Source organism: Elaeis guineensis, chromosome 8 (assembly GCF_000442705.2).
Source record: "Elaeis guineensis isolate ETL-2024a chromosome 8, EG11, whole genome shotgun sequence".
NCBI lineage: Eukaryota > Viridiplantae > Streptophyta > Magnoliopsida > Arecales > Arecaceae > Elaeis > Elaeis guineensis.
Window position 1 is genome coordinate 32,099,856 of NC_026000.2, and position 23,000 is coordinate 32,122,855.

At 39.2% G+C, this 23,000-nt stretch overlaps 1 protein-coding gene across 4 annotated transcripts; it reads left to right on the forward strand.

Moving 5' to 3' along the window:
- Positions 1-193: 193 nt before the first annotated feature.
- Positions 194-22,426, forward strand: LOC105045217 (transcriptional corepressor SEUSS). 4 transcript variants are annotated; one of them, XM_029264636.2, is made up of 11 exons: positions 194-474; positions 635-770; positions 931-2,302; positions 2,405-2,524; positions 2,764-2,812; positions 3,005-3,219; positions 3,338-3,406; positions 3,504-3,601; positions 8,094-8,187; positions 14,303-14,372; positions 20,972-22,426. In XM_029264636.2, the coding sequence occupies exons 3-11, from the start codon at positions 1,277-1,279 to the stop codon at positions 21,895-21,897; spliced, it is 2,667 nt and encodes an 888-aa protein (XP_029120469.1). In that variant the 5' UTR covers positions 194-474; positions 635-770; positions 931-1,276; the 3' UTR covers positions 21,898-22,426. The 4 variants fall into 4 exon arrangements, with proteins under 4 accessions (XP_029120469.1, XP_073117971.1, XP_010921708.1 ...); XM_073261870.1 differs by having other exon boundaries at positions 947-2,302; XM_010923406.4 differs by lacking the exon at positions 635-770.
- Positions 22,427-23,000: the final 574 nt, after the last annotated feature.

Here is a 23,000-nt window from a genome sequence, read left to right on the forward strand (position 1 = left end):
ATAAACTTCTGGTGGCACCTTATTTAAATCCACGAACTGTGCTGTTGCGAGAGACTAGGTGCTTATTCATAGTTTGAGAAATTCTTTGGGGCTTTCATGAAAAGCCCGGTAAATTGCAATTGTAACCTCCACTTGCGGGTGAAAGGAAAGGGGTTACAAAACCTAAACGGGGTGGATGTATCAAAAGTTTAATCAAATCTAAAGGAACTTTGACGTCCGCAGGGACTCAACGCTCAATCCGGGAGAAGAAGAAAACCGGAGGGGAGCGAAGATTTTTTTCCTTTTGTTTTTTTTAAAAAAAAATTCAGAGGAGAAAGTAGACCACAGTCGCAGAGACGAAAGCAATCCTCTTTTTGGAGCTAGAGATCGAAGGTAACCGTAGCCCTAGAATCTGGAGTTCGGTTGACAGAAAAGAAGAGATCGCCGGAAGAGATCTTTCGATCTACTGAACCGAGGCTGGAGACTCTTAACTGTGTAAGTCGCTTCTATCCTCGGCTTCCAATTGTTTTTCTTTAGGTTTTTGGTTCCATCTCCCCCCCGGTCGTCGTTGGCGACTTCTATACCGTTACTTGCAAGGAATTGGATCCGACCGATGACCGGATCGGGGGATTCGGCTTTGGGTTTTATGATATAGATGGCGATCGAGAGATATTTGCGGTCGTTTCCGGTGGTGTCCGAATCCATCACGGTGTTCTAACTTAGTGAAGAGGGAAAAATCGTTTTTCTGGGGGTTTAGAAGACGAAAGATCGAATCTTGACATCTTCTGAAGGTGCTCTGCTTGCTTGGTTTCCATTTATGGGAAAAAGATAGCATTTTTATCCTTCTTTTTCTGCAGATATTTTAGCATTTTGTTCTGTTTTAGGGAAAAGACAGCATTTTTATCTTCTTTTTTTCTGATATTTTAGCATTTTGTTCTGTTTTGTTACCAGATTTCTACTTTTATAGGTGGCTGTGGAAAGCAAAAGGAGAAGAAAGAAAAGAGTTTAAAAAGATCGGTTTTTAGCGGCGTATGTGAGGTCCTGTTACCTGTCTTTTTGTAAGACTGGATAAAAAAGTGATTCTTGAACACGGGGTGGAATTTATAGGATGTTGCAGACCAGAGCTTATGGCTTGCATTCCACTTCCCTTTGGTTTTATTCTTGCAGTCCTTTCTTGCTTTCAAGGGCCATCTTAAGGTTTGTTTGCTGTTATTGTTGCTAAATCCATAAGCCCATGTATCAAAAAATTCCTTTTTTCGGTCTACATAAATTACCAGCTCCTTCCCCTTGAGCAAAAATGGTGCCTTCCGGGCCTCCAACTCCGGTTGGCGGAGCCCAGTCGGTCCCTCAATCTCTTCTGCGAACAAACTCTGGCATGTTGGGCGGAGCCCAGGCTAATTCTATGCCTTCTCAGCAATCCTTCTCTTCCTTGGTCTCTCCTCGAACCCAATTTAACAACAACAGTAGCAATATGAGTTTGCTGGGTAACATCTCCAATGTGTCGTCCCTCCTTAATCACTCATTTGGGAACGGAGGGCCTGTTTCTGGTGGTGGGCTCTCCAATCCTCCAGTGAATCTCCAACAGCGAGGTGGTGTTGGAGGTGCAGTTGATATGCTAGGCTCCGCCGAGCCCGATCCTCTCTCCTTCGCCTCTTCATCTGGCCCAGCTCAGGGGCAGCACTTCCAAAATCTTCCTGGAAGCCAACTCGTGTCAGGTCAATCACAACCTCAGCAGTTTGAGGGGATACAGAACTTCCAGCAACAATATTCAATGTCCCACAACCAGCAGCAAACACAGCTTAGGGGAGGATTGGGCAACATGGGCAGCGTGGGTCCTGTCAAGTTGGAGCCTCAGATGGGTCCCGTCAAGTTGGAGCCACAGATGGGTCCTTCTAATAATAATGGTCCGCCACAGCAATTACAATCACTGCGCAGTCTGGGTGCTGTGAAAATGGAACCTCAGCAGCTGCACTCAATAAGAAGCGTAGGCCCTGTTAAATTGGAACGTCAACATTCCGATTCATCATTGTTTCTGCAGCAGCAACAGCAGCAGCAGCAGCAGCAGCAGCAGTTACTCCCAATGTCAAGGCAGCCATCACCGGCTGCAGCTGCTCAGATTAATCTCTTACAGCAGCAGCGGATCTTGCAGCTGCAGCAGCAGCAGCAGCACCTTCTTAAGACCTTACCTCAGCAAAGAAACCAGTTGCAACAACAGCTTCAACAAAGTCTTCCTTTGAGACCTCAAGTGAAACCGGTGTATGAACCTGGAATGTGTGCACGGCGTTTGACCCATTATATGTCTCATCAACAGCATAGACCAGAAGTAAGCCTCTTTTACTGCTAGTGCATTTGACTATGTTCAATGCAAACCTGGCAGAAGCAGCATTATTTCTTTTACACTCATATTTACATTTGTCTTATGAAGGATAATAATATTGAGTTCTGGCGAAAGTTTGTTAATGAGTTCTTTGCTCCCAATGCTAAGAAGAGGTGGTGTGTTTCTCTCTATGGAAGTGGGCGTCAGACCACCGGTGTTTTTCCTCAGGTATGTCTGAATATGATGAGAAGAATGAGCTAACTGTTTAAATGCATGTATGGCTTGGGTAATTGATGGTGATATTTGAAATCATCTTTTTTTGTTCTTCTCTGATTATGCTTGAGTTGTGGGCTGCCTGCTCAATGTCTTTGCATCATTGCAGTTAAGTGATGGTAGACTTTATATTTGTTTGTTTATGAATTTTTGTTTTATGAATGTGCTAATTCATGTTGACCTTGATATCTTAGGATGTATGGCACTGTGAGATATGCAACCGCAAACCTGGCCGTGGGTTTGGTATGTACTCACCTGGTTCATGAATTCCTATTGTCCTAATGCATTCTGTTGGTTCAATATGTATTTCAATCTAGTTTTATGCTTATTTCCTTCAAATCAATGAAGATTTATGATTTTTACTGTTAACTATACTGCAGTGGAGAGCTGCTTTTTATGTCATTTCATTTTGCTGTTTCTCATATGTAATTTCAGAAACAACTGTCGAGGTTCTGCCAAGACTTTGCCAAATTAAGTATGCTAGTGGCATGTTGGAGGAACTTTTATATGTTGACATGCCTCGTGAGCATCATAATGCATCAGGCCATATTGTCCTGGATTATGCTAAAGCAATTCAAGAGAGTGTATTCGAGCAATTACGCGTGGTACGTGAAGGTCAGCTGAGGGTTGTTTTCTCTCCTGATCTGAAGGTAAGATATCACTGAAGAAGCTGTCTGTTGCATGGTAGAAGACATCTTGTTTTGTTGCATCTCTCTGGGAATAGTCTCAGTCATCATTTATATTTTTTTTCCTCATTTTTCTTTCTAGATTTGTTCCTGGGAGTTCTGCGCTAGGCATCATGAGGAGCTTATTCCTCGGAGATTGTTAATACCCCAGGTATAATGAATGCTTTTATTGCTTAACTATTACTTTTGCTGGCTACCGGTTCTATTTCAGCTTTTTTTGGCCTGAGATAATTGATGCTTCTGTTCAGGTCAGTCAACTTGGAGCTGCAGTGCAGAGATATCAGAATGCGGCTCAAAATGCATCATCAGGCTTATCTACCCAAGAGTTGCAAAATACTTGTAATTCGTAAGTATATCTTTTCTATAGCCTATTGAGTATGTGCACTTTTTGTCAAATTCTTCTGTTTGTGGTTTCAAATTGCCTTAATTTGTCTAATTGTACTTGAGTATTATTTTGGTTGCTTTTGTACATGCATATATGGAAATGTGCAGAAGTTAAGAACCTTTTTTTTGGAGGACTTGGCTTTTTTCAGATATCAAGGAATAGCACATCACAGAAAATTACATTCTGTGCAATTTACCCCAAACAGATGAACTAGTCTTTTGGCTAAATGTTTTATGCATAAATGTACACATATATGTATATTTATCTCGGAATATGCATATGCATAAACTTATAACTATTATCTGGCTGGAACACATAACGCGGTTTGAGGGTTGTCTTAATAAATGACAATATAATATGTTAACAATATGTTAGTGTATAATATCTTAATTATTGCAGTACTTTATGTCCAAGTATTTAAATTTGCTGTTCTTCATTTATTGTTTGACCAGGAGAGTATGAAACTAAAATCCAATGAAGGTTTTCGATCATAGTATTTGAGCAGTTCTTTTATTATTGGATAATATATTGAAGTATTGGTATTATCATGCATTTTTGTATAAAATTCATACTTGAAACCTTTAAATAACAAGGTAACTTCATGTTGTTTTAGATATCCATGCAATGTATGAAGTGTTTAGATAATATCATCAACGTGCATTTTAGCAATAAAACAAACGCATCCTTGAAATTTTGAAATTATTAAGTGGCACCTTATTTTTTATCTGATCCCCAACCTCCCCTGACCCCCACCCACAAAAAAAGAAGAAAAAAGAACGCGAAAAAACACATGCACACACAAAAACTCATTAATATGGATACACAGTTGTTAGAAACAGTGCTAAAACTGCAGAGTAAAACTAAGAAAAAGAAAAGGTTTGCAAGGTATAGATTGTTTGTTTGGTAAAACATATTCCTTTATAGTTTGGAATCCAAGTTATATCAATCAGATATTGAAAGAACATACCTCTTTGTAGATTCCTTTCATGGTTTGGCGGGAAGGTACTTCAGAAGAAAAATGCCAGTTGGAAAGGGGGAGGGGTTTGGAGGCATAAAAGACATGCACAGACACACACAGACACAGACACACGCACACGGGGTAATATGCCAGTGCACACCAGCACCGGAAGATAAGAAGCCTATGAAAGGATTGGAAATAGATGGTTATAGTTTATTAATTGATCTTTGGAAATTCAAGACCATGATGTATCATAAATATATAATATGATCATTATTGTCTGACATGTCTTCATTGACATTTTCCAGTAACTTGTCATACAAACAACACCAACAACTTCTAACATGCATTAACACTACAAACATGCTCAATGTAACTTTTTTTGCTTGTTGGCAGGAAATGCACATTGGAAGTGTTATAGACTAAAGCTTGATAGCATAGGAAGCTTATGCACTGGTAATTAGGAAGGTTATATGCTATGGATTAGCTTAAATTTAACGTGAACCTTACAGATTTTGTTTTATCGAATTCTTCTTAAAGTTGCTAACATTGTTTTAAAAAATGGAATAGGCAACCCCTAGGTGCTTTCCTTAGATGTGTTTCTCACCTGTTTCCCCAGCATGGTATGACTTGGATGCCTTGATGGTTTCTGAGTAGCGTCCTTCACTGGTTGGGTCAGGTTGTGGATGTGGTTGGGTCTGCTTTCTCAGGTCTATAATCCAGTTTTCTGGGTCAGGACCTTGGTCCCTGGCCTTGTTTCATGCCTTTGGTAGAGAGTGAGGCATCTGAAGGAGTGGTGCTATTATATTATAGCTGATGAGATAGAGGGAAACATGGAGAAATAAGGAGTTAAATTTTCTCTACACGGCCTATTTTTTCCCCCCCAAATAGATATTGTACTATGAGAAAGTTATGAGCAAAATTTCTTTGTTTTTTTTTTTTTAATTTTCTTTTATTGATTTAATTTCTTTCACTTTCTTATGGACCAAATGATGCCTTAGGATGCAAGATGGTTGTGAGGAGTGTTGCCTGACCTGATCTAGATGTTATGAAATGTAATGTTCAAATGATGTGTTGGTATGGGATAACCATAGCCATCAAACCATATTCTATCTATTTGGGGTTGGCCTTTTGAATCCTCATTCACTAAGGAATTCAATGTAGGACTGCCTTTGATGTTATTTCAAGCCATTCCTTGTTTTGTTTTTTTTGTTTTTAAACTTCCATCCATGTTGCCCTAGTCCTTCCCCGTCTACTGCATCCTTAAACACAAACTAAAGCACCTCTTCTTAATGGACTTTTGTTATATCTTCGTTATAGATGCATGTACCAATATTAGTCAATTCTCCATCATCTTGTCCTTAATTTGTTCAACTCAAATAACTCCTACAATATATTCATTTATTTATGTATCTTTTCTAGTTCAAACACAAATCCTAAGTATTCTCATTTTAGCTATACCCAATTTGTTTTTTTTTTTTTTAATTCTCTTTATTGCCCAATATTTTTAGCCTAGCAACATTGCAGGCCTTTTTTTGACATTTCCATTTAAGTTGCCTGGCTCCTATCCTATTAAATATATCTTCATCAATCTCTCTGTCATATTGTATACCAGAGCTTAAACAAGGTATTCTATCACTTTCTTGTGTCTCGTTAGTCAATCTTAATAGGAACCTCATCTGTCTTTATTTTACTAAAATTGCATTGTGTATACTTTGCCTTTAGCCTGTCAATTTTTATGCCCTTATTTTTTATAATTTTCTTTTATAACTTCAATTTAGCATTTAGTCTACTAATTTTCTCATTAACCAATACTATGTCATCTATGCATAGCATTCATGATGGTACATCTTCCTGGAAATATGGATCTTGCAAAAATAGAGTTAACCTGATTGGCCCTGAACAGATCCACTTAGATGTTGTGAAAACAAGTTCAAGAAATCATATTTGGCCGATCAAATGTAAACTCAACCTATACATGATTCAGAAAAAGAGACCAGACCCACCAAATTTTATGTTGGATGTAGGCTTAAATCTTATATCTATGCTGGTTTCAGGTTGGATTTCAGATAAGCTGGACCTGAAACTGACCTGACCACTTGCACGGGTAGCTGCACTCTGATGTGAACTGGGTGAAAGAGTAATTTGATTTATTTTCTGGCATGTGGTGCCAAGTGCATTGTAGAAGAATGCAATATTAAAGCATCAGTTTCTAGCATCTATCACCTGGGCAATGCTGTAATATTCGCCAACTGCATGGAGAATTTTGGCTGACTGTTCAGGGCAAATCTTTGGGTTATGGGGTTGGTTCCTGAACCATAGTGCATTTTGTGCTATAGGTGAAGAAAGTTGTTAACATTTGCTTCTTGACAAGCAGTGTTGCGACTGTTTCTGAAATTCGGGACATGATTACCAAGAAATACATTCATTTATAGGATGCAAGGGCCTTCCTATATAGCAGGTGGGTAGCTTAATAGAACAAAGATAGATGCCATGGATAGCCCTTGGGATTTGTAATGTATAAAAACAGTTCATTTGGTGATTTTCTAGAATTAGGATTCTAGCCTTATGTGTCAAAACAAAGTATTATGTCCCTTTTGATCCAAAGGAGGCACATGCAACATAAATGATGAGGCAAGGAAGAAATAATTCGTGGTGAGGACTGTGGAAGCAACTGCTTAGCAAGATTAATGAAAGCTAAATACCCATGGTCAAGTGAATGAGGGGGGGCGGGGGGAAGAGGGCCTTAAACTTCATATTAAAGGTGTTGGATTGAAGATCAAGGTGTGCAGCCTTGAAGAATTGCGGATAGCTGAGTTGGTAGCATATGGGGCAGGCATTAATCAAGCAACAATGAAGAAGACAGCTAACTCATGTGTTGAGGTGACTTGGTGGCCATGGGGTATGTTGATGAAACTGTGTTATATAGCTAGACAATAGATCTTCTAGCCTGTAAGAACTTATTCTTTTAGACCTATATCCAAGTGTCATACCTCCACCGATTTCTGAGTATCAGGTGTGGGTACTTTGTGTTAAACCAGTGGGTCTGAATAATGTAAAAGGTCTAGCAAGATGGTTTGTCAGCAGCTGAGTTTTCTATACAGATGAGTGCCCGCCATATTGATGAAGCTTATTCTTTTAAGTGGGCATTGTCTGGATTAGGGACTTCAGCTGGTAGTTGTATTGTCTTACCAAGAAAATTACACTTTTAAAGATGTTACATGCTTTTAAGTTCCTATTCACTAGAAATCTTATCCGAATGCCATATCATTTCTTTGCAAAAATGATATTGTTTCTATATTTGGATACCATTTTGCAAGTTTCTTTTTCACATTTGGAGTACCTTGTTTTTTTTTTTTTTAAATATCCGTATATTCTTATGATGATAATTAATGGGGCATGGTAAATGACAAGCAACTTTCCTGTAAAATATTATTTAATTGTTTATCTGAACAAGCAAAATTTAGTGGAGAATTTTCTGGAATTGATCAACAGATTTGTGGCGTCTGCTCGCCAGTTGGCTAAAGCTTTGGAGGTACCACTAGTAAATGACTTAGGATATACAAAGAGATATGTTCGTTGTCTTCAGGTAAGCTGCTCTCTGATACTGTTTCTGCATAACATGGTGATACGATCGTCCTATTCATCTGAATTCTTGATTTCATATATGTAATGATTCCTTGCTTGCTATACTTCCATCAACTATTTTTTGTTCATGGAATCTTCTCTATTCTTAGTTCAGTAATTTGTATTTTGAAATATATGCCTATTGAGAGCACAAATCACTTGCTTCTGTAATCTAAGCTTGGTGTCTAGAGGCATATTTGTAATCCCAGAACTAATATGAGAACAAAATGGGAAATGGCTTTGGGATAATTTGGATCTGTGGATTCCATAGTTCAATCTGAAGGGTCTGGAAAGAGGAGGGAAGAGCCTATAGAGGAGGGAAGAACCTATAGAACATGGAAAATGCAACTCATAGTCTATTTTAAGTTATTTTCCAGTTTGCTGAATTAATCCTTAGATAGGTATCGAAAAGAAAGGCTTCCTTTTGCATGCAGCCATATAAATTTCTGTACACCATTCCAGATCTGCTGAGTACAGTGACCAAAAACACATGCCCAACTGGCTTTATAAACATCAAGTTGGGTCATCACTTTCCCTGGGCAGGGCACCAGGCGAAGGTAGACAAATTTGTTATACAATGATAATGTTTGTGTGTGTATGGAAAACTGAGTGCTGTTTGTGCCAACTACAAGTCGGAGGGCAAAGAAGTGCCATCTGTAAGGTGGAATTAGGTATGTTTTCCTGGTTTGTTTGTAGTGATCACTATTAACCAAGATTTTAGGATACTGAAAATTCTCCAACTATTCATGCACATGGTGCTTAGGTTTAAAAATAAACACTCTTCTCCTAAACTGAAAAAAATTAATAGTAATATCGTGACTTTAATTGATTCTGTTTAACTTGGAAAATGAATAAAATTGGTGTAGAAGTTTATACTTTCATGATCATGGCATGATAAGCTCATTAGATAGGTATGTCATCGATAATTTTGAGATATCAAGATATTTTTGGAAGCGAATATTTTAGAAGCATTTTTTATAAAATGCTCAGGAAATGGGTGTGGGTTCTAGATTTTGGAAAGATTACAAGATAGGCGCGTCATCTTGTAAATTAAAAAACATGTCTTCAGATAATTTTGTGACTTGGGGTCAACCAAGACAATAAGCATCCGGTTGAAAACAAACACGACAACCCTCATAAATCTAGAAATGTCACATGTTTGAGCCTGAAGGCGGTATCCAAGATTGTTGCTTGTGAAGGAGACTTCGCAAAAAAGCGCCAACATTTGAGCTAAAGTCATTATAAAAGAGCTAATTTGCATTTGTTGTGTTTGAAATACAATTGATATATTGATCTTGCTAAAGCTAGAAAAGTGGAAAATTGTTAAGGTTGTTCCCTAAAGCATTTCATGGTGCAAAGGAGGTCAAGAGTGCATTACTTTAAAGGACTGGCATTTCTTTTGGAAGCATCATGCAGATTTGATAATCTCAATTTGTCGAAGCGCAATGAACATTGCTTGCTGAAAGCTTGGTTACCTAAACAACGAGCAGGTCTGGGAGCAAGGAGCAGAATTGAGCAATGAAGCAATCAGGAATAGGGTATGGGAGTGTGAGATTCCAAAGTGAGTGTGTTCGGTAGATAGAAAATTTGGCTAGTACAGGCATAAAAGCTGTACTGAAGTACATGGCATGAATTAATATGCATTCTGTCTAGCAGTATCTTATATCAAATAGAATTAAACCATTGATGGAGAATGACATTCTTTGGAAGATATTCATGATAATATACCTATCAAGCAAAAGAACTATGATGACATTTTTTTGGTTTTGGGCATTTTTGGTTTCTAAGAAATGCTTATGTACGAGTATATGCAAGTGGTGAGTGGGGGTTTTGTGACCCTGCATGCGCTTGACTATGCATAATTGCACACTGGTGCACGTGTCCTCTGGTTTTCTCATCTGTTCATTTTTAAACCATGATTCTGGTGTATGCGCTTGTTCATCTCTGCATCTCCACCTTTCCACTATGCAGCCAACCACTGCCTGCATCTTGTCCATGCACCATCCATCTCATCGAGTGGAATTATGCACAATCACTCTGTCTCTTTCTCATGTTTAAGACATTAAGAGGCAAGCCCTATCACTCCCTCTCCCGCTGTCTTTATTTTCTCATGAGTTCTAGGGGGATGCATGTTCTGAGCTCTACTTTCTCTGACAAATAAGCATCTGCATCTGCATCTGCTTTCCCATGTGTTAGAACTTCACAAACTTCATGCTCGTGATATGGTGCCTAAAATAGGTTCAATTGGGCCAGTTGGTGATGTGCTGATGTACCACACCATTACCACATTTTGTTTTCACCATTATTTAGCGCTGACTAAGGGCTGATTCACCTGCTCATTGCCCTTGGGTCACAATATGAGCACACTATGGTGCACACCTGAGTGCTCTTGTAAAAGGCTCCCTGGAGTCTTACCCAAAAAAGGCCCTTTAAAGGTAATGAAGCATGATTGTAATGAGTATAAAAGCACCTGGCACCCTTTTTCCTATGATTACTGCGAATGCTGCATGCTGTGTTGTCAGCTTGACCTGCTAGTAAATTTTCCAAGATTAGTTTGGAATCTAGTTTATATTTCTGCCTCATGTTTTCACAAAATTTACTATTAAAAGAGACTTAAGTGAGGTTCCTTCTGCCTCATGTTGTGAGTGGTCATTGAAATCATGGATTTGGCACTGCTTTCTGCCATATGAAGACATGCTGTGGCCATGTTGCATGGTCATTGGCAGGATATGTTGGGTGTTGTACTGGTACCAGCATGTTTGGGTGTGAGTTAACTTTTATCAGCACATTACTGTGGTATATCGAAGTGATAATCAAATAAGCCAATCCAGGCAAGCTGTTGTTCAACTTCATGGAGTTACAACTTAGCCTAATCAGAATTGAATAAGTTTGATTTCTTATTTTTCCTCTTTGGAACATCCTCAGTCTTTATAATTTGTTTGATCTAATATGATGCTGATTCATGCTTGTTTTGTGTTTTGAACTTAGAAAATGGCACAAATTTTATGCCCTGGTGTAATGTAATAGTTTATCTCAGTAAAGAAACTTGTATATCCTAGAGTGATAGATTGGTTTATAACAGTGAAACAAAATGTTTGCTCGTTTAGGATGTCAACTTCTCATTATAAGATGACCAACTTGTTGAGTCGGACCACTTGGCAGTGGCTGCACACATAAGAGGTGATGCAGGGTTTTTTGTTGGGACCTAAAGAGACATGCTATAAAGATAGCCTAGTTTGTGAATATTTTTATTTTGTGAAGTATGAAGATAATTGATCTTACATGCACATTGTCACCTTTTGTTGGAAATTAGAACTGAAGAATTAAACGTGTCTGAGGTTAGTCCTTTTGCTTAGAATGCAAGAGGTAAAAGAGGCGCTGATGCCCCGCCTCTCCTTTGTAGTTGCTGAATCCTTACTTTGATTCAAGGGTCTGGAAACTTTGCAGAGGATATTCAATCTCTGCTGAATAGGGCTTGTTTAGCAATTGGGTACAAATAAGAAGTTTAAGCCTTACATGGGTACAGTGTATACCTATTTTAAAGAAAAGAGTAGTAGCATATTTTGATTATGCAGGTTTGTTTCAGTATGTAACCGGATGCAAAAGATCTAACAAATTCTATGCCTAGTTCTCCGAAACATACTTGGGATAAAATGGGATAAAATTTCAGTTTGAATAAAATGTTGTTATTCGTATTTGTAATGATTACATCATACCATCAATGATCTGTCAACACTATGATTGCTTTCTTCTTTAAAGACAAAAATGCTCATTTTTTTTTCTCATGAAGTGGTTAATGAGGTTTTTTTTTTCTTCTAAACAAAGAGTAAAGTGTTTGAAATACCAGTGGAATGGGATGGTGCGAAAGGTACCATAATGTTCTGGCAGGTTTCCATCACTGGTACACTGTATTGGTATGGGATACAGTCCCATACTGTGTCAGGGCCTGGTACCATACTATTTCAGCAAAAAACCGGAAGGAGGTCTAGTACCGGTATTTGAAACCTTGGGTATAAGAGGTGGGTATAAATCTTGGATGGTCCAGTTTGTATTGGTTGGATGGAGCTGCTATATAGGGGTTATCTTGGCTTGGACTGATTTTCTAGATTTGCTTTTCTGTGTGCCTTATATGGTTGCTTGACAGGATGAAGGTGTTATCCAGCCCTTTTTGAACCCTATCCAGTTTCCAAACTGAGTGTTACTATGCTTTTTGGTAGTCTTGTGAACCTGTTATGATGCCTGTTGGATAACCTTGCATGTGTCTATCAGCTGGTGTATATTAAACAAGGGCACGGTGGGATAGGCATGCCATCTCAGCTCTTTATAAGTGTGAACAGGGAACACAACCATTGTTCAAGAAAGTTTTTTGACTCAAGATGTGTATGACAGAGATGAACTATAAGCCTTCAGCCTTATTTTTGCAGTTACCAAGATGAGATTTAGTATGTGTTTTTGATATCCATGCTTGCTTCTATCCACCATCATATGCCATCAGAAATGGTGCATTAAGCGTACCATGCCTGCCCTTGATTGGTGTAAACAGGGAACAAGGTCTCTTTAATCATTGCTTAAGAAAGCTTTGACTCATAAGTTATACAAATTAAGAGATGTGCATGACAAAATGGCAGGTAAGCTGGATGCTTTATGCCGTATTTGTGCCATTCAAGAATGCCATAGATTTTTGGTTACTACTTTTGTAGCATATGGTAGGGATTTGGTTAAAACATCATCATCACCATCATCATCATTGTTGTTATTTCTATTATTGTCCTATGATGATAAAAATGGACTCATATTGAGCTTTGTATGAAATAATATTATACTCTACATGGTTGGCTTTAAATGAATATCAGAACACCATGATGTTAAAATTCAAGATGACTCTTTGATAATTATTCAAGATTTGTATACAAGGCCATGTGATTTTTAGATCCTTAGATTGCTCTTTTTTGGGTCCACTATCCAAAATTTCTTCTAGGCTGTGCTTTACCTTATTCTTTTTATTTGCTATGTTTTTGCTTGTTTGTTTTGTCAGTAGAGGAATTTTAGGGCCTATATATCTCATGCCTCGATGTTTGCCATCCTATTGGATGTATTTTTATTAAACACAAACAAGATGTAATAATCTCCAAAGTTCAGTAAATTCTGAATCAAATCTTTCTATCAAGTACCGGTTTACTGTTTGTAACTTGCAATTCTGAGATAGATTGAAGAATGCATCAGTGGAAAAGGATTGTTGCAGGAACACCCAAAATGATAAAAAACATGATAGCTCATGCGTTGGGGATGGTTTCCTTTTAGCTAGTCCTTGTGATTGATCCATTATTACCTTCTAGGGTACCATGGGCTTTTACGGTGGGAAGAAAACATTACTGTTCTAAAATATTTGTTTTTATTCCCTTCTAGGGTAGCATGGCTTTGTCTGGGGCTTTATTGTGGGGGGGAACATTCTGTTCTTTAACACTTGTTTGCCCAACTTAGTATGGATCCTCTTGCAGTTCTATAGGTGCTTACGAGTTACGATCACATGTATGAACATTCTTTATGTCAACTTTGTTAGGAGCTTCTCTAGGATAATGTTTCAACATCACAACTTTTACTCTTATCATATCTCATCTCTCTTTGTTATAGCCTGAGCTTTTTATCAGGGTGGCTGATGAAATCTTATTACAGTTATAACAAAAGTTTAATGCTCAAACCAGCATCTCAATAAATGAGCTTTGATTAACTTCCATTTGTTTTGTCTATGAGCAAAATATGGTTTATGAATTGCCTTGGGCATCATTCTTTTCTTTTTAGTTACTGGTATTTATGGCATATATATGATCTACTGCTTTGGGAGAGTAGGATGGCTTTTTGCTGCTTGACTGATTAAGAAAAGTGCATCTGGCCAGTGGTCAAGCAGGAATGTGTTTCTTATTACAGATAATGCTAACCTTGTGTTTACTTTGTTCTGCATCATGCCTTCACTTTTGTTTGTAATCTTTATAGTACATTTTTTTTTCCCTTCAATAAAAATAAAGCAAGATTTGTCTTGGAACTAAGAAATGCACTGTTGCTGAACAATCCTTCTGCAGATATCAGAGGTGGTAAACAGCATGAAGGATCTGATTGACTATAGCAGGGAAACAGGGAGAGGACCCATGGGTAAGTTTTAGTTTTTCCATTTCACAATGCAAGGAAATGCTTTCCATGGCTCATCTGCTATTCTTCCTGCTGTGGAAGCTCCTATGTGGTGATGTATTTTTCAAACACATTACTAAGTGTAAAATCTGCTTAAGGTAGGTGAACTACCATTTTAGGGGAAAGAAAATGCTCGTAATGCCACTTTCAGTTGGTCCTCAATCTCATGAGAACTTTTGCCATGTTTGGAGATCTCTAATTTCAAAAACATGTTTTTATTCTTTTTCAATGATTTAAAATTTTGAATCATTAGGTGATGTGCCCAGACTTGAATAACTATCTTGTGTAGATAAGAACAAAGGTTGGAGCACAAAAAAAAAAGAAATATTTGAAATCTGATTGATAAGAAAATCGTCACAATCAGATCACAAAGGGGTAGAACGCCACACTCAAGAAAAGAAGAATATGAGTGATAAGTTCTAGGGTTTATAACTCGCCACTAACACACAGAGGTTAGATAAGAGAATTCAGCAACACTCATTTTCATTCATTAAAATCTGAATTGAATACATAGGTCGCCTCCCTTTATATAGATAAGGGAGGGAACATAAGACAAATTCAGTAAATGAAAGGAAATAACAGAATTTGACTATCATGAAAATGATGGTGGCTGTATCTTGCCACTATGAAAATGATGGTGGCTGCATCTTGCTACAAAGGAAATGATAGTGGCTGTATCTTGCTACTATAGAAATGATGGGGCTGGAGATCATGGTGAATTAGGAAGAAAAAACAACTTTGACTGCATCTTACTACTATGGAAATGATGGTGGCTGGAGATTATGATGAATTAGGAAGAACAAAACAAGCTTCTAAACTCGGTCTTTTTCAAGTAATAATTTCTTTTAAATTCCTGTCAAATCTAATTCGCACCACATCATGTTTCTACGCACGTGAGCAAAGTCATCAATTTGGCTCTTGGATCCGTATATGGCATGTGATCATCTCTTTCTTCATGATGGTGCACATCATTTTTCCCTTGTTGAGTAGGATTTGCCCTCAAATCCAATCCTCCCCATCATCCAAACTATCCTCCAAGGAGAAAGATCTCGAACATTGAATGTAGTAGACATATTGTAGTCATCAGACAATTCAATCTTGTAAGCATTGTCATTCACTTTCTTAACAACTCGGAGTGGACCATCAGCACGCGGCATGAGCTTAGATTTTCTTTGGTTTGTCGTTTCTTGTGAAGATGTATCCAAACAAGATCACTTGGAGCAAAGCGAACTTGTTTTCTTCCTCTGTTGGCTGTCTTCTCATAAGCCGCATTCTTCCTCTCAATCTGCTCCTTGAGGCTCTTATGCATGGACTTAACCAACTCAGCTTTTTTCTTCCCATCCATACAAACCATTTCGCTGATTGGAAGTGGTGCCAAATCAAGTGGGGTGAATGCTTAGTAGTGCTATGAATACTACGATTGTAAGCAAACTAAACATAAGTCAAATCCTCATCCCAATTCTTCATATTCTTGTTAACAACAGTGCGAAGCAAAGAAGAGGGTATGATTTACCACTTCGGTCTGACCATCGGTTTGCGGGTGGTAAGTCATGTTGAAGAGCAATCTAGTACCAAACTTCTTCCACAAGGTCTTTCAAAAGTAACTCAAGAACTTGACATCTCGATCAGACAATGCTCTTTGGTACACCATGCAGACACTCTCCTTGAAAAATAATTTTGCAACATGTGAAGCATCATCGGTTCTGTGGCATGGCACGAAATGAGACATTTTTGAGAATCGATCCACAACCACCAGAATCGAATCCTTCCCCCTTTGTGTTTTTGGCAGTCCAAGCACAAAATCCATACTCAAATCTATCCATGATTGATCTGGTACAGGTAGCGGCATATACAACCCTTGTGAAGTCTCTTTGCTTTTCGTCTTCTTACAGGTGACGCACCTCTCCATGACGTGATGCACATCACGAATCATAGCTGGCCAATAAAAGTGCTCTTTCATCATCTTCAATATTTTCTCCCCAAAATGACTCGTCAATTCGCCACCATGAGCTCTTACCAAAAGCTCTTGAATGGAACTGTTAGATATGCACAGCCGACCTGACTTAAACAAGTATCCGTCATGCTTATAATAGCCGTTTACAGCTCCTTTCTTGCACTCTTCATAAATATTTATAAAATTTGGATCGTCCTTGTATCGATCTATAATCAACTCAAATCCCATTAGCTTAGCATTAAGCAATGAAATCAAGCATACCTCTGGAAAGTGCATCAGCCATGATATTGACATTTCCTTTTTTTGTATTTGATCACATAAGGAAAGGTTGTCAAGAATTCCATCCCCTTGGCATGTCTACGATTCAGCTTGCTTTGTCCTTTCAAATGCTTCAAAGACTCATGATCAGTATGGATGATGAACTCCTTTGGCAATAAATAATGTTGCCAAGTCTCCAAAGTCCGAATCAGAGTGTAGAACTCCTTGTCATAGATAGAGTAGTTTAAGCTTGCATCGTTTAGCTTCTCACTGAAATATGCTATGGGATGCCTTTCTTGCATCAGAACAGCTCCAATGCCCACACCAGAGGCATCACATTCTACCTCAAAAGTCTTGAAAAAGTCAGAGCTAGAATGGGTGCCGAACTTAACTTCTCCTTGATTAACTTGAAGCTCTTTTGGGCTGCTTCAGTCCATTTGAATTCTCCTCCTTTCTTGATGCATTCAGTGATAGAAGCAAGAATAGTGCTGAAGTTCCTCACAAACCTTCGATAAAAGGATGCTAGGCCATGAAAACTCCTCACTTCAGATACATTGGTAGGAACAGGCCACTCTTTGATTACTTTCACCTTTTCCTCATCAACTTTTACTCCATGTTGTGACACAATATAGCCAAGAAAGACTATGCGATCCTGACAAAAATGACACTTTTTGAGGTTGCCATATAGCTTCTTTTGTCGCAGAACCTCTAAAACACCCCTGAGGTGCTCCATATGCTCTTCATGATTTCTGTTAAAAATCAGAATATCATCAAAATACACAACTACAAAATCACTAATAAACTTACGCAGCACATGATTCATCAATCTCTTGAATGTGCTAAGCGCGTTGGACAAGTCAAATGGCATGACCATCCACTCGTACAATCCGAATTTGATCTTGAATGCGGTCTTCCATTCATTATCTTCCTTCATGCGAATTTGATGGTATCCGCTCGTAAGGTCTATTTTTGAGAAGACCTTAGCTCCATGCAACTCATCAAGTATATCGTCCAGTCACGGGATTGGATAGCGATATTTTATTGTGATCTTGTTTATCATCTTACTATCCACGCACATCCGCATAGATCCATCCTTCTTCGGTACCAACAGAGCTGGTACTGAACATGGGCTCATAGACTTTCTCACATAACCCTTCTCCAAAAAATCCGCAACTTGCCGCTGCAACTCCTTGGCCTCCTCGGGATTGCATCTATAGGCTGGTCTATTTGGTAGGGCAAACCCTGGAATGAGATCAATCTGATGCTCGATCCCTCTGATTGGTGGCAATCCTTTTGGTAACTCTTCCGGGAACACATCTGTAAATTCCTCTAAGATCTCCTTCATTTGCGGTGGAAGGGAGATTTCTTCACTTGGAACCTACGTGGCTACAAGAACAAAAATAATTTCATGGTTAGTCAAAACTCGCTTCACTTCCCCCTTGTTGGCAAACAGGTTCTCTTTCTTATCCTTTTCGATCACAAGCTGATCCTTCTGGACCTGTTGCGGGCTAAGTGGTGCTAACACTATGCTCTTCCCGTTCTTGGCAGATGAATAGGTGTTTTTGAAGCCGTCATGAATAGCCCTCCGATCGTACTGCTAAGACCTTCCCAAAAGATGGCTGGCTTTCATAGGATCCACATCACAAACAACCTCATCTTTGTAGGACTTGTCAATAGAGAAAGGTATTACAATCTGCTTTATAACCTTCACATCACCATCGTCAGTAAGCTATTGCAATTTATAGGGATGGGGATGCTTAATAGTCACTAGATTAAGTTTTTTTACTAAAATAGTGGAAGCCACATTGGTACAGCTATCTCCATCAATGATAACACCACATACCTTATCATAGATGGTGCATCTGGTATGGAAGATGTTTTCGCGCTGCTTATCACCCACTTTGGCTTGTAGGTTCAGATTGCGGCGAATAATCAACAGCTCTCCTTCATCTGCAAACTTCACATAATCTTCTTCTACCTCTTCCAAAATAGCCTCATCTTCATTTTCAATTTCTTCTTGTGACTTCCGAATGAACAGCACCCTCTTGTTTGGATATTCAGAGGCTATATGATCGTAACTAAGATACTTAAAACACTTGATATCTCGGCTTCGCTTGGGAGGTTGTGAATTTTTCACCTTTTTTTCTTTGGCCGCATCTGCGACTTGCTTGCTAGAATCACCTTTTTCTACTTGTTTTGGAACCGTCTTAGGGACGGACTATGGTGATAAGGAAGATGAGTTGGTAGTCTTACTCGGCTTACATGCATTACGCTTGTGTTGTCTCTCCACCTTAACAGCAAGTTTGATCACATCGTCAAGGAACACATAAGATTGCAACTCCACCGTACAGCAATCTCTTTGTTCAAGCCTCCTAAGAACCTTGCAATGGTCTGTTCTTGAGGTTCTCGCAAATCGCACCTCATCATCAGCATCTCAAATTTTGACATAATTTCAACACACATCCTCCCTTGTCTCAAGCTTTGTAACTTGATGTACAGCTCCTGCTTATAATATTGAGGAACAAATCGCTTCTCCATGATCCGCTTCATAAGCCTCCAGCTCCGGATCTCCTCTTCTCCATCCCTTCTATGCTGAGTTTTCACATTCTCCCACCAAAGATTAGCGTAATCAGTGAATTCAAGGGCAGCAAGTTTACATTTTTTTATCTCAGAATAGTCTTGACATTTAAAGACCACACGTTGCACCCATTTCAGATATTCTTTGGGTGAGCTGGTTCCTTTAAAGGATGGGATCCTCATCTTAATAGTCTTCCGAACTTCTTTGCTGCCGCCTTTGCCATGGGTGTTCCTCCACACCATCATCATCTCTGGGTTCGTCATACTCTTCATCATCGCGATTAACTCGTCGTGGTGTTGGATGGCCATGCCGCTGTGGTGGTGGGGGAAGTGTTGCCAACTGCTCAAATGCTTGTCTTAGGCGATTGAGTTGCTCCATCATCTCTTCTTGACGACGCTGGAGCCCCATAATCTGAGCTTATTCCAGACTCATGCCTCTAGGAATAACAGGGGCCTCGTCTTCTCCAGATATGATTTGGATGTCGAACACTCCTTAGGCTTTGATACCAAACTGATGTGCCCAGGTCTGAATAACTATCTTGTGTAGGTAAGAACAAAGGTTGGAGCACAAGAAAGAAAAAAAAGAAAGAAATCTTTGAAATCTGATTGATAAGAAAATCGCCACAATCAGATCACAAAGGGGTAGAACGCCACACTCAAGAAAAGAAGAATGTGAGTGTTCTAGGGTTGATAACTCGCCATTAACACACAGAGGTTAGATAAGAGAATTCAGTAATACTCATTTTCATTCATTGAAATATGAATTGAATACATAGGTCGCCTCCCTTTATATATATAAGAGAGGGAACATAAGACAAATTCAGTAAATGGAAGGAAATAACAGAATTTGACTATCATGGAAATGATGGCGGCTGTATCTTGCCACTATGAAAATGATGGTGGCTGCATCTTGCTACAAAGGAAATGATAGTGGTCGTATCTTGCTACTATGGAAATGATGGTGGCTGGAGATCATGGTGAATTAGGAAGAACAAAACAACTTTGGCTGCATTTTGCTACTATGGAAATGATGGTGGCTGGAGATCATGGTGAATTGGAAAGAACAAAACAACTTTGGCTGCATCTTGCTACTATGGAAATGATGGTGGCTGGAGATCATGGTGAATTAAGAAGAACAAAACAAGCTTTCCAAGTAATAATTTCTTTCAAATTCCTGTCAAATCTGATTCGCACCACATCATGCTTCTACGAGCAAAGTCATCAATTTGGCTCTTGAATCTGTATATGGGATGTGATCATCTTTTTTTTTTTTTTTTTTTGTGATGGTGCACATCATGAGGGTTCAGATTTTGTAAGTGTTTGAGTGCTAGGAAGAGAAGGTTTACTATGTATTGTTAAAAAGAGTGAATTTGGAAAATCCTATACAAAGTAAAAATTTTCAAGTTCTTGATTTCAGGGATCCTATGAAATATGGCTGCATGTTCAAACGCTCAGTATTGTAAATCATGAGCCATGATTCATAAAGCGTATCAAATCATGAAATGTCATGAATGTATGATGCATCCAAATGTAAGATTGAAATTTCTTGCTATATCAAAGTCAAGTTCTATGTGTTATTATTAACCCTCTTCATCTTTTTTTTTTTTTTTTTTTTTTTTCTTTTGTGTGTTGTTTGGGTGGGGGAGGGAGGTGGGGTTGGGTAGTGGGGCGGAGAAGGTAGTGGTGGTCATTGGTCGTGTTTCATCTAACCTGTGTTGTCTTTTTTTACTTTTTTGTCTTTTTGGGTTCATATATATGGTCACATTTTGTTCAGATAGCCTGATCAACTTCCCTCGAAGGACTTCTGTTTCTTCGGGCCTCCATTCTCAACTGGCTCAGCAACGTGAGGAGCAGCAAACCGTTGCCCAGAACTCAAACCACAATGATCAGACTGCTCCTCTTGCAACTGCTGCGCAACTTACGTCTGCTAGCAATGGTGTTCTGAGTGTAAATAATTCACTTAATGCTCCACCATCCACCGGTACTGCATCTGCCGTTGCTGCACTCCTCCACCAAAACTCATTGAATTCCAGGCAAGAAAACCAGATGGGCAGCGTCACCAGCCCCTATGGTGGGGGGAACACTGTTCAAATACCATCAGCTAGTTCTTCCAATTCACTGCCACCGTCCCAGCCCAATCCTTCATCTCCATTCCCCTCGCCAACACCATCCACATCAAACAACAACACAGCCCCAGCCTCACATAATACCACCCATTTGAGCTCTGCTAATTCACCTGCGAATATGTCTACAATCCAGCAGCCATCAACTCAGTCTCATGAGGCTGATCCAACTGAGTCGCAGAGTTCAGTGCAGCAGATCTTACAAGAGATGATGATGCCCTCTCAGCTAAATGGTGCCAATACCTTGGGAAATGAGATGAAGGGAATTAATGGTATGACACCAGCTCTGAATGGAGGCAACTGCTTGGTTGGAAATGGCATGGCGAACGGCTCGGGCATCGGTGGCATGGGGTTTGGAAGCATGGGTGGGATTGGCCCATCGGCCACACAGAGTGGATTTAGGGCAGCGATGGCTAACAATTCTATGAGCATGAATGGGAGGGTTGGAATGAATCACATGTCACAGGATCCAACAGCCATGAACCATCAGCAGCAACAGGATATGGGAAACAGGCTGTTGGGTGGCCTTGGACAAGTTAACAGCTTCAATAATCTTCCGTTTGATTGGAACCAGTGAAATCAAATTTGCTTATGATTGCATGATCTGAAGTGTGAAAAGATTGCCATCAGATTCTTGCCAGTATGAGTTAAAGCCTACGCTCAACTTGGGAAACCCTCTCCTTTACTAATTTCTCAGATTACCTTCTTCCATACAATCCTGGCCTTTTCCTTATAGCTTACAGAGTTCCAACTTGTATGCAAGGTATTTTGTATATCATGCTTAAATGACAAATTCTTGTTGAGGCGCACAACCGATGGGAAAGTGTATTTATGACAGAGATGAGAGTGAGTAGTAAAGCACAATTTCTGTGGTAGTTCTTGATGCTACTTTATTATAGTTGAAGGGGCAGTCTGAGCATTAGCATGAGCTCAGAAGTTTGTGGAAGAGATGCGTATTATTGCCCAAGAAATTTGTAGCCTGAATTGCTTGCCCCTTTCTTTTTTTCATTCTTGCAAGTTTTCTCAGGCATTGTGAAAGAAATCATGATTGCAAAGGTCAAAGTGCTGTGAATGAATGGAAATTGTGGTGTTTCTGTTTCCTTCAACCAATGTCTTTGCTTGGCTCAATAGATTATTTCTATCACAGAAAAATAAAGTTATTTGTTTGGCAGTTCTCTTCTTTGGTAAAAGGCTCTCAGGCTGATTCATTCAACCATAACTCTAAGTGTATAATTTGGTGGTTTTTTTTTTTTGGGTAAGATATAATTTGGTGGTATTTGATGCTGTTTCACTATGGTTGAAGGGTTGGTCTAAGCTTTCGAGCTTGAGCTCTGCGAAGGTTAGAATTTGTTCGCTGAATTTGCTTGTACCCCATCTGTTTTCCTTAAAAGTTTTGAGGTTCGAAGAAATCATGGTTGCAGAGGTCAAAGCCCGACGTATGTGAATTGTGATGGTTCTGTTTTCTTCTTCGAATGTCATTGCCTGGCACGTTATCTTTTGGTATGCATATTTACTGATCACAAATTGAACAGGATGAGAAGCCACGGTGCTGCTAGGGGTGCTACTGGGTTATGTCAGCTCTAGGTTTTTGCTAAATCAAGATTTTGTGGGGTCATACATGGTTCCATTGGAGGCCCAGGTTTGGACACAGGTACTAGAAATGTGTGTTGGGGTATATTT

Excerpts from the sequence above, each read along its gene's own strand:
- LOC105045217 (XM_029264636.2), top strand. The coding sequence starts at position 1,277 with ATGGTGCCTTCCGGGCCTCCAACTCCGGTTGGCGGAGCCCAGTCGGTC. Across the intron at positions 2,303-2,404 it reads ATCAACAGCATAGACCAGAA|GATAATAATATTGAGTTCTG; the intron begins GTAAGCCTCTTT and ends TGTCTTATGAAG. Across the intron at positions 3,407-3,503 it reads GGAGATTGTTAATACCCCAG|GTCAGTCAACTTGGAGCTGC; the intron begins GTATAATGAATG and ends GCTTCTGTTCAG.